The 12,437-nt window shown below is 40.9% G+C and overlaps 1 protein-coding gene across 6 annotated transcripts in view; it reads left to right on the top strand.

The window, feature by feature from the left end:
• Positions 1-10,766, top strand: part of KIF16B (kinesin family member 16B) — a 292,760-nt gene extending 281,994 nt beyond the window's left edge. For 4 of the 6 annotated variants that reach the window (XM_081033488.1, XM_081033487.1, XM_081033500.1 and 1 more), the window contains one exon: positions 9,316-10,766. In XM_081033488.1, the coding sequence (XP_080889614.1) occupies positions 9,316-9,474 (159 nt within the window). In that variant the 3' untranslated portion in view covers positions 9,475-10,766. The remainder of the gene's footprint in view (positions 1-9,315) is intronic. The other 2 variants (XM_081033490.1, XM_081033489.1) reach the window with 2 other exon arrangements.
• The last annotated feature ends 1,671 nt before the right edge of the window (positions 10,767-12,437 follow it).

The following is a 12,437-nucleotide window of genomic DNA, read 5'->3' as shown; positions in this document are numbered from 1 at the left end:
CATTTCACCCTGATGAATTTTAACTGGGAGCTCTCAAAATTCTCTATAACATTAAGAATAAGTGCCGTATTTGAAATGATGACTACTTATTTCAAGTATTTACTTTAAAACCTAGGATAGATAGAAAAGACATACCTGCTAAGACATAATTAATCATTAAAAATACTAAAAAGGTTGGAAGAGGTTGGCATGAAATAGAATAGGTCTGCAACTTATGGCTGGTCATAAATTACAAATAAAAACCAAAGAAACTTTTTCATTCTGCTTTGATTAATTTCATTTATTCCCTCATCTCTTACCTTATTCCAAAACACATGTATTTTGGTTATCTATCTCTGTGTAATAAACTACCCCCAAACTTACTGCCTTTAAAGCAGCCACCATTTTGTTGCTTATGGATTTTGTGCTTCTGGAATTAGGCAGGGCTCAACTGGGTGGTTCATCTTTTCCAAGTGGTGTCAGGTCAGGCCACTTATATGTTGCATTCTGGTCATGCCTTCACTAAGGACTGGGTTCACCTGGGGCACTGGAACCTGCAAGTTGATTTCTTCATTCTCAGCATTACCTCCAGTGCATTTTCGTTGTTAAAACAAGTAACAAGCTCCACCCAAAAGGCCTGGCAGGATTCTACTCGTCCAAACGAAGAAAGATCATCAGCACACAGTGTAGAACCCCCAGTGTAAGGACTAATAGCTGATCCAGTGAGCCATGCATTCCAGGAGTGTATACCCCACACTGAATGGGCCGTGCATGGTCTGCAGTCCAGTTCTGCTGGACTCTCAGTGTTGCCCCAAGCTCTGCTTCCCCACCACGAGGCTCTTTGCATGCTTTCCCCAGCGCCTAGAACAGGCTTTCTCTAGCATCTTCCTCCACTATCTTCACCTCCTTAATTCTTACCCCTCAGGTCTTGGGATTAATGTCGCCAACTCGCAGTACTAGGTGGGTTGCTTTTTTTCCTGTGTGCTCCAAAAGCATCTCATCGCTGTTTTCTTGTAGCCATATTTTAATTACTGCATTGCCTATCCATCTCCCTGAAAGGCCTGTATATTACTCAGGACAGGAACTGAGTCTTAGTCACTACTGAATCTCCAGCAGTTCTGGCATGTAGAAAGCTCTCAATAAATATTTTTGGGGTGTATGAATGAAGTAAGAAGAGAAAGGAGTCAACAAAGAACAAACCTTCAACCAGTCTTTAAAAGATAAGTAGGATTTAGATTCTGGGAGCAAAGCCCCAAAAAGAACAATCCTGAACAAGGAGAAGGTGGTCACAGGCACGCCCAGGGCAGACACCATATGTGTTTATCAACAGGGGGCACCTGGTACCTGGCCCGTTGCTTTGTGTGTAGCAGGTGTGTAGTAACTGTGTGCTGGATGAAAGAGGTGCTTGTATCAACAATTCATCAGAGTGTGGAGGACATTTGGAGCCTGTTGGCAAAGGAACCCAGCATATGTGATCCAGTGGAGACATATTTTGGGATTCCTAAATAGTCAGATAGAGGTGTTCAGACTATAATTTATGAGCGTGAACGAGAAATAATTGACTGAGTGAATAATAGTGACCCCACTGGTGACTAGACCTCTCTCAGTTCAGAAATATCCTAGTGTCTCCCCATCCAGGCTTGATCTATCTTCAGAGCCCATCAGTCGCTGATGAATTTCTCAAGTGCTCCAAGGTAAATGAAACCTCTAAGTCTTATTAGACTGATAGTTGTCTTTAAGCCGCCAGTGTGGCTAATGACTTCTGGAAATGAGGAATGCCTTGAATTGTCTTCCCTGTTACTATGTCACAATGAAAAGGTGGCCGAAGCCATATTACATTGTTAAATAACATTTCAAGTTTAATAATTTCAGTAACTTTAAATTAAATTAATAATTTATGTTAAAATTTTGAAAAATAAAGAGGGCGCCACAACAATGAAATGACTGGGAAAATCATTAGAATGACACAGCTAGAGTGATACACTGCACGTGAAATAAGCAGTAGGCTGCAGTTATAGTCACGAGCACTATTAATAGAGAAATTTTTTAACAACATAAAACGGTCATGATTTTATCCCCTTGCTAATTAAAATAGAAGGAAGGGAGCGAAAAGATACGAAGTTAAGATCTTTCAAATGCTTCTGAGGCCCTGTTCTCATTTCCACATCTTCTATACACACACACACACACACACACACACACACACACACACACACACACACACACACACGCTGATTAAAATTCAAGGTAAATTCTGAGCCCCAAAGAGAGGGTCTGCATTTACATTTACATTTGTATGCTTAAAGGATTGCAAGTTGAGAATTATATAGGGCCATTCTGACTTCCTCCTAAATGAGGAGCCAGTCATTTTGTCAGCCTTTTATGGTCTGTTGACCTTGGCTAAGTCACTGCTTCTTGAGATATCAGTTTCCTCATCTGTAAAGAAAGGATACACCTTTGTCCTCCTCTTCCTCTCCTCCGTGTGTCTTAGGGATCATATGTTCATGAACTGGGAACTGCTGTGTACAAATTGCCTGCAGACCCAAATCCAGATTCAAGGTCGTGTGCGTTCTCCTTAAAATCCTGCTGTTTTCCATGCTTAGCTCTGCACATGTTGGCTTTGCTCCCTTGTTCACACCACACTGTTTGCTGAGCTTGGATATTACTACTCATTTCTTCTTTCCAAATCCCGAACCTGAAAGGAAATGACTGTAAGATGGGCCACACCATTTAACACCCTGCTAATCTCACAGGGTTTTGCCTGGATGGACTGTACAACATGTGGTCAGTCCATATGACCAGACCAGCATTTCAGCCGGAAGCTCCGGAGTTGAAAAGAACAACCCAGCAGAGGCTATCTAAAGGCTAGTGTGTTCCCAGGTTGTTCCATTAACTTCCATACCTTTTTTTTCCCAGCCAGAGCAGAAACTGAAATTGATTATAGGTCACACATGAATCATGTTAACATAACGACCTTCATCAAGAATGTCTAGAATGAAATAGCATGTAACTACACATTATATTTCAATTTTTTTTCCTAAAAAAAAAAAAAAAAAATGCAGTGTGTTGATTGAGGTACCAGGCTAACGCTCTAAAATAATTGACTAAATTCTGGCTGAATTACCCTGTATTACTGTAGGGAGTGTGTTTCACCTTTCAGAATTCATTAACACAGCCAGTAGACCATATTAGCCTGTGTTTTGGTGCAAAAGATTAATAATGTTTAGTTATGTTCTGAAATGGGGCTGGAATTTTAAAGATTGGCCTGTGTATAGATCAGGGTTTGGTGCAGGAGTCTTCCAGCTTAACGCCGGTGGAGGATGTACCCATCAGAAACATTATTCAGGAAAGCTCTTCCTAGGAGAAGAGTACCCTGGGCAGATGCTTTGACCTGACCACAGACTAGCCTCCGAGGAGGTCTGGGGCGGTGTAGATGGAAGGTTTCCTCTGATTCCTGACGGGTGCCTGCCACCTGCCAGAACCGCAGGGGTTGTCAGTTCACAAGACTGCAAACAGTCGAAAATGCCTGTGGCCGTTATCAGCAGATGGGTTTATAAACTCCCAGGCTTGGGAATGGGCTGACCAAAGGCTCTCCTGAAGCTCCCCCCCATGGGAGCTCACTGAATTTCTTACCTTCTTGAAAATGCTCAATGGCAGCAGTCACGCAATCTGGAAGAGGCTCACCCGAGAGGAGCCTTGATTCCAGCAGACTTGGGTCCAGTATCTCAGTTAGGTCTTCGGCTGTGAAGTGCCCATCCCAGAATATGAATGGGAAAACTTCACCAGCCCTGTGCCCTAAATCAGCCAGATAACCAATCCCCAAAGAAGGGAAGGATATTTTTTCAGAGGGAATCTGAGTGTTATTTGGGAAGGGAAAAAGAGGCAGGGCCGTAAAAAACTGGCCAGTGTCTATCTCACTGTGAGTGAGATGTCAGAGGATGAGCAGATCTGCCTAGGATTCACAGGAAAGAGGTATTTTCCCCGTGTTTGTATGGATGTTAACTCTAGAGAACCCAGGGCCCCTGGTCTACCTCCATGAAACTACCATCAGGCCTGGGAAAGGCACCATATCTGGTCCAAGCCTCTGAGATGCCCAATGTAGATGGCCTTGCCCAGTAAGAGACAATAGTGCTCAGGAGAGAGGGGCCCAGTGGGAAACGGGGGGATGGTGAATGCTGTGGGCAGCAGCCTGGTGATTGAGATGCAGCTTCAGGTTGGAAGATCAGATGCCAGGCCTGGAACTCCCATTTCTTTGCTCCGTGACCTTTGGAACATTACTTAAGCCTCCTGGACCTCAGTTTCTCCATCTACAATATGGAGATAATCACAGTCCCTACCTCATAAAAGTTGTTATGCTCATTAAATGACATACACCATTAAAACGTCTCACTGTGCCTAGGATCCTGCAAGCCCTTTGATAAATGTTCTCTCCATAAGAATAATGAGATGGTAGCTAGTCAGCCTGGTGTTATGAACATGGCACACAGTCCTAAGGAAATACTCAGAGGAATCTTGGCAGGTACGAGCTAAAGGAAAACAAGGGCCACTTTGGAAAGAAGGGGTCAGGAGCCTGGTGTGGGGTGTCTCTGACAACTTGTACGTCCCTCATTCTTCCATTGGTCTCTTGGCCTCCCCTTTGAAAATGCGTGGTCCCTACAGGATTTTGCCTTTGTTTTGAGGGGATTTTAAAGGCACATGCCAGTTTGACACTTTGGAAGAGATCAATGGGGCCCATCTCTCCCGATTATTTCTACCACCTGCTCACTACACCTGCATAGATTGACTTTAAAAAAACAAAAAACAAAAAACAAAACAAAACAAAAAACACGATAAAATATGCTCACAGTCTGTAGAAGAAATGCACTTTATGACATCAAAGTACATGACATCAATATTGAAATATGCCTTAAACATTAGCCATCTAAATTTGATTTTCTGAAAGTATCGATAAGAAAACACCTTATACTTTAGTGTTGGTCTAAGTGGCAAAAAGTAAATAACCTGGATAAATGTCTAATATATTTTGTTATTGTTAAATCTTTTTTGCCAACTTGATAAACAACTCATGGGCATTCGTATTGAACATTGTTGTGCTATTTCTTTCTCTCCCCGGTGCCTTCGGTTCTCCCCTCTATCCCAACCCTTCCTCTCTTGCCCTCCTCCAGCCAACAGCCCACCCCCCCAGCTCTGTGTGGCCTCTTCTCCTCTTGGCCCCTTCCCTTTCCCTCTATCTCTCACACTCAGATAGACCCTCTTTCAGACCCCTTCTTGCTCTCCACTCCATTTCCAGGTTTGCAATGTTATTTGAAAGACGATTTGTTTTAATCTGACTTTCATCCTCTAAGTATCTGAAGCAGAGCTGAAATGTTGCACAACCCCAGGGGGTGTGAATGCTGTTCTCTGTGGCTCAACTCTAGGGTTTTTAACAAAGCAAAGACTCAGGTAGGACACCCACCACCAGGGTGAGCAAAGGTGCAGGCTTACTATGGCCCCTAATGGCTACAGACATTTAAATATGCCTGCTGTTATTTCATTTTTATTTTTTTAATGGAGAAAACACCATGTGAAAGAAACAAGTTGGATATTGGATTTCACAAATTCTTTTCCTACTTTGCTCTTATAACCCTGATTAGTCACATAAACTCCAAAAGTCCTTCATCTATTTTTTTTTTTTTTAACTTTTATACAGTGCACTGCTCTGGGGATGCGACTTATTTTCCACATACCAGGGAGGGCGTGGATGTCATTTGTTCAACAATAATGGGACAGCTTTGATAGGAAGAACTTTAATTTTCTTTCTTCAGCTTGTAGATACTGTGGAAAACACTGTGAGCACAGGCAACAAAAATTACTAATGTAAATGTGTATATAGGTACATATGTATTTTATATGTAATTGCAATATATATTAAATATATATATAATAGAGTTCTAGTACATTGGCTGACTTTGGATTAAGCATGAAGCCCTAACGGTTTTCTTTATTGGAAGAATAGTAATAAACTTGATTCACCAGACACCATTATATGGAAGTAGATTTCATAATATTGAAGAAGAGCTCAGACAAAAGAACCAAATCACTCATGGTTGCATGCCCCTCTGCTAACATCAATCAGTGGTTATATTTGCACATGGAATACTATGCAGCAGTGATAATGAACAAACTACAACTACAGCCATCAGCGTGCATGAATCTCACAAACATCGTGGTAAGCAGTGAAAGCCAGACACAAGAGTGTATCCTGTGTAATTCCATTAATATGAAGTTCAGAAATTGACAGAACTAATGGATGGTGTGAGATGTCAGGATAGCAGTTACACTTGAGGAAGGAATTGTGAGAGTGTGAGGAGGGCTGCCTGGGTGCTAGAAATGTATTATTTTTACCTAGATACTGATCACACAGGTATGTTCACTTTTTCTAAATTCATTAGGCTGTACACTTACGACATGTGTGCTGTGTTCTCTGTGTACACTTCCATTTTTAAATCAATCAAAATCAATCAACCAGGTTTCTTCTAAACACTTTCCCCACACTTAGCAGTGTGCCAGGGATTATGGGGGATTGGAAAGAATGAGATGCTGTCTGTGACCTCCAGAACCTTCTGAAATTTTAGTTCTGTCTTCTGTCCCTGGCCCCAGACCTAGTCATTTGGTTTTGTCATTCACCAGAAAGAATTTGCCCGGTCCATTTCAAGCATGTAGCTCTGGACACATTCAACCAACCTAATGCCTCACTTCATATACTTTAGAGCACTTTGAGGTCGTGGCAAAGAACACTTTGTAGTCAGAGCATTTCTTTGAGCAAGGAAGCAGTCTCTGTAAAGGGAGCCAAGGCTGCCCGATTTTGCGAAGCAAAGATTTGTTTTGCAATGAAAAACCTCTTCTGTAATGTTTAGAATTAGTTGAATCAAATCCTTCTATTTCAAGTTTTCATTGAGGCATAATTAGTTCATTGTTTAAAAAGGCATTACCTCAAGCTAGTTTATCTGAAGCTAGTTTACTGTTCTCTTCTTATGCTGGGGCCCTGGCAGGAACTGTCTCCAGTACTTTTTTATTCTCTTTTATTTATATTCTTAACTTTCACTTTCCATTATACCTTTCAGGCTTTATTGGCCCTTTAAGTGGTCTCTGCTTTGTGAACTAATTATGACAAATGTTGATACGACATTGTTCCCAGATTTAAATACCATCCCTTCTGTCAGAATTCATCTGGAAGGCAAGTTTGCCTCTATAACGCGGCCTGCGGGCGACCTGAAGCAGGAACTGCATAGGAGCCATTGAGATGACGCCTGCTCAGTACCAGCTCTGCTCACATTTAAACTGCATAGGAGTTGCAGTCCCATGCACCTGTGCACAAGCTCCTCACCTTCCTCGTTATAAATCATTTCACTTTTGGCCTTTCAAAAACAGTTGCGTACATGAGTTTCATTGCAAGCATTAACTGGTCAGGTGTGGTCATGATAGTTGCTAGTAACCATGTTTGATGGAATCCTAGTCCCTCTGAAGTTGGTATTCTCAGCTTCCTGTTCCCCCAGAAAAGCTGAAGTCAGGTTCCCTTTTGCCTCTCTGATGCAAGTGGAGTACAATCTTCATTTTTTTTAGCAGTTCGTTTTGACACCTTCTTACCTTCTTACCTTAACCTATTGCTATTTCAAAACAAAAAAAGAAAAAAAATGAGAGATTATCATGAGACCAGCTCAAAACTCTGAGTTGAAAATGGAGTCTGAGTTGAAAATACTTGTTTTCAAAAGTCTCCTCTCTTGATTACTAGCCTTGCCCACCTCTCTTTCAACAGGTTCCTCACCCCAAAATGGGTATTACAATAATAAAAAGAGGTAACTCTAGGTAGAGTATGATGGTAACATAAAATCAGGTGACTTGGAAACTTTTGGGGTTGATGCAAATGTTTGTTATCTCACTTTGATGATGGTTTCACAGGTGTACACGTGTCAGGACTAACAATGTGCAGTTCTTGGGCATCACTTCCATAAAGCATAAAAAGTTAGAAGATTTTTAGAAACTGTAAGTTACTATACAAATACTAAGCGTTAGTAATCCTTCTTATTATTTTTAAGAAAGTAACTAACAGATTTTCTTTGAGCAATGTGTCTTCTTTCAGAAGTAAATTTCACATTGGCATTTCATAGAGGTAGCTGAATTTTACTTCCTTTGGCCAAAGTTTGGCAACTGGGGTACTACGGACATTTGGATCCAGTAATTACTTGCATACGGGCCTTCCTGTGCGTTGTAGGGTGTTAGCCCCATCCCTGGCCTCCACCCATTGGATGCACACTCCCCCCGCCAAGGGTGGCCATCAAAAATGTCTCCAGACACTGCTGCATGTCTCCTATGGGGCAAATCACCCCTGGCTAGAAAGCGCTGCTCTAGGCCTAGGCTGTATTTCTTAGACAAATTATTTTTGTTACTCAGTGTCTGTAATTATGTTTAATTCTAAGTTTGTGACAGGACTGATTAATTTTTAAACAAGCTGAAACAGTAATAAAGGTTTAGTCTTAACCACCCCTCTCCCTGCCTGCTTCATTTTCTGTTACGGATAAGATTTGACTGACCTGAAATACATTAACTGTTTTTGTGTATCGTCTTTTCCTTTAATACATCCTGCCAACACCCACATCTGATTTCATTCCCAGCATCTTGGGTCCTAGTCTCAGACATGCTTTGCTGTTCAGTGCCGGAAAAGGTGGACAGTGCTGTGACAAATATGTGTGTGGGGGGGAGGAGAGGACAGCAAGGGTTCAGAACAGTTAATGTTAGTCAGAAATTTCTTTTCATTGATGATTACAGGATTTGCAAAATGATGTGTAATTATTAGTACTTGAAACTAACCCTCTTGTCCCCAGTATTTTTTTTTTCTTTATCTATAAGAAGGATCCAAAGCAGACAGTAACAGTCCCATTTAAAAATAGTCAGCAGCATGTTTAGCATTGTACAGATGGCTACGCTTTCTTCCTTTCTTTTAATCATCTTTCTTCTTAATGAGTAAGTTGGGGAACATGACTTTAACAACTAGTATATTAACGAGTGACACTGTTGCTGTAAAGCAGACCTCTGTGCTGGGCACCTCTGTGCGTGGCCTGCAGATGGGCCTGGGGCTGCGATGTTGCGAGATGTGTCACCTGATAACGGATATCATGGCCCTGCCCTCCGTTGGTCTGATGATAGAGAAGGCAGTCAGGGAGATGTCCTGAGTGCTGTTTCTCATGATGGTGACAGCTCTCTCAAGCTGACTGGGAGGTTGTTTCTGGAGATTTCTTCTCTTCTCGACTCCACCCAGCAATATCTTGACCATGTTTTTAACTTTGGTCTCTTCCTCAGAAATACCTCAGGGACTTTTTCAGCGTGATGCTCCAATCTGCAACATCTCCCCTACACATCAACAAAGTGGGGCTGACTCTTTCGAAACACACCATTTGTGAGTTTTCACCGTTCTTCAAGAAAGGAGTCTTTGACTACAGCAGCCACGGGACAGGGTAGAGCTGGGGGTGATGGAGGGACCACCAATGCAGTGCCTTCTCGTCAAAGTGGGCCTCCTGGTGCAGCACGGCCTCCCAGGCAAGGGGCCAGTCCTCCTCCTGCTGCTGCTGGAGCAGCCTGCTGACCACCTCACCAGTTCATACCGAGTGCCTAATTTTGGGGCTGGGACGCATTGCTTGCTGATGGTGACTCTGACTCCAATGAGCAACTGTTACTGTCCCATGGTGGTTGAATGTGGCCTTTTCCCCATAGTACTTCCTTCTCATTGTGCAGCAGAGTCCGTTCTCTGTGGCAAGATGGATGTAGCTTGATTATCCTGGGTTCTCTGAGCCAAGCCAACATAGGTGGCTCACCAGACCCTCCTTAAATGACTTTTATTTCCTCTTTCACCAAAATATACTCTTATTTTTTATACTCCTTCCACATGGCTGCCTATATCTCAAGAAAAGCATTTTAAATTATTTCATTGTATTCTCTTTCCTCTTGTTTGAGTCTAAATTTTTTATATAATACCTAACCACTGATGTTTACACAGAATTTCATGTTCTGCAAAAGGGATTTTTAGTCCAATCGTAACTGGAGTCTTCCATGCTTGACAAATTGGATATAGGTGACATCACTTAAAATGTCTATAAATCCATACTGAATCCATACAAATAGGATATTTGTTTAATCTTGAATGTTCAAGAAAATTTTCCTAAATGTAAATGGCTACTATGCATTCTTGAGTTTTCTCTGCTAAGCACAAAATGGGCACATAGGTGAATGCATATTTTTAAACATAATTCTGTTCACATTTTTGTTGTATAAGCTATTGGATCTTTACATGAAAGACTAGAATTTACATAGTTTATTAATGGTCCCTTAAATTACTCAGGACTTAATGTAGCCTTGAACATCTAGGTACAGTAAAACTGCTTTGTTTTACTAAAGAAAAAATGTGAGTAGAAAAAATATGTATGTGGTATATATTGAAATGTATATAATTCTACCTATAGATTTATATATGTATGAACTCCTGTACAATAGTTTTATCAAAATATATAATCATTCACATCAAATTTATTAAAGGTATTTGCTTTCCAAAATTTAAATTGAGCTGCTGTCAATATTAAATGAGGTTATGGAATCTACCCTGTAGCTCAGTTTATTTTAAGTTTGCGACATGATCATTTCTACAGGTCTGTTTAAAATTTTATCTAATGTGCTTGGAAAAATACATAAGGTATAATTTAGCATTTGCATTGCAGAAGATGCAGCGATAGCAATGTTGAAGTCACAAATGAACGATTAACAAAACAAGTTTGCATTCTGTCTTCTAGAATATACCTGCTTAACAGAGCTCTCCAACCTGAAAAATATATTTAAAGATGGAATTATCCTGATAAGGGGGAAAACTATTATTGCATTAATTAGATATCATTGTTTAGCAGGGAGAAAATGAGGACTTTTTAAAAATTGCTACAGAAAGACTAGCTTTTGTCTGCAGTCATGATTATTGGCATGGGTATAGGGACAGTTACTACAAGAGAGTTTAAACCTGAGGATTAAAGGATAAAATCTGGGAGATAATAATTAACCAGAAGTCGTTTATTTAAAAGGAATCAAAGCACTAAAGATCGTCCCTCATTTGCTGAGTAAACTAAATGGTTTTCTCAACTGACCAGATAATCTATCTCCTGCCCTTTTGGACCTGTATCCGAGGCCAGGCTTACAGCAAGCATTTCATTAAAATTACACAGAGTACAGTAATAACTTAGCAAGAATAAATAGACATGTGTTTGTGAGAAGTGCAGGAACCAGAAAATCCTTTGATTCCAATCCTCATCTTAAGTAATTAGCGTTGAGTTTAGAGTTCAAGAGCTAGCTTGCACTTAGGAAAGCCAGTTTTAACATAAGCAAGTCATTTCATCTCTGAGCCTCAGTCTCCTTATCTGAAAATGAAACTCAGGAGGATCTCTAGGTTCCATTTCTAGTCTATGGTTACAAGCAGAGGAAGTAACTGCTTCAGTTGAGATTGTACTTCAGTTACAGGGACTGTAACAGGTGTGTGGATGTGAAATATAAATTTCTAACTGGACTCAAAGATAGCTTAATCTGAATAAAACATCAGGGAATGTCGAAAAGCCAGTGAAAAGTCTCACCTAAATAAATAATGGAATCCCTTTTTGGAATGCAGATAAGGCAGATTACAGAGTCAAGATGACAAAATTAAAACTTCATTAATTTGGACTAATTCAAAGAAGTGAAAGAAAATTAGCAAGTGTATGTTTTATTACTTTCAAGTGCATCAAGTGAGAAAGTAAGGCTTCCTACTTTAGACAATTCAGACTGAGGTGCCATCAACTTGTAAATATTTTTGTAGTCAGTTGGACAATTCTAAGGAACTTAAACAGAATTCTTAAGTAATTTTAGCATATCCTCCAAGGTCTTGCTTACACAGTAAAATATGTGCACCAAACTTGTTTATAATCACAAGTATTAGAGTATCATTCAGCCTGGCTCCCACCTAGACCTTGCTGGTTCTTGAATTAGAAAGTTTCAGATTCAACTCTGTGATTAATTTGAGCCCGTGAATAGGGAGTGCCCAAGTTATGGTGGCTCCCTAAGAATGGACATCTAGAAGATTCTCTGTCTCATAATGTGGAGATGCTTTGAAGATTCATGAACAGGAGACCAGTCCCCAGGGCCACTTCTATTTACATTTGTAGGAAGAAAGAGCTAGTTCTGCTCAATTTGGTCCCAATCTACCCACTCAGAGGTCTAGACAGCATATGCTTCAGAATCTGGGCAGAAGCAACCATAAGCTTTCATCGCCTAGAGCATCTGTGAACTCGAAAGTGTAGCAGCTGTGGAGCTGCAGTCCCCAGCCTCGGAGCTGGGCCACCTGGGTTTTCTGGGTTCAACTTTTAAAGATGAACATATCCCCTTGCCCCGACACATCTCCCATGGCACACAATCCC

This window comes from Rhinolophus hipposideros (genome assembly GCF_964194185.1).
Source record: "Rhinolophus hipposideros genome assembly, chromosome: 22".
In the NCBI taxonomy this organism is placed as follows: Eukaryota; Metazoa; Chordata; class Mammalia; order Chiroptera; family Rhinolophidae; genus Rhinolophus; species Rhinolophus hipposideros.
The sequence above is the reverse complement of the archived record's forward strand: the minus strand, read 5'-3'. Positions and strand labels throughout refer to the sequence as shown.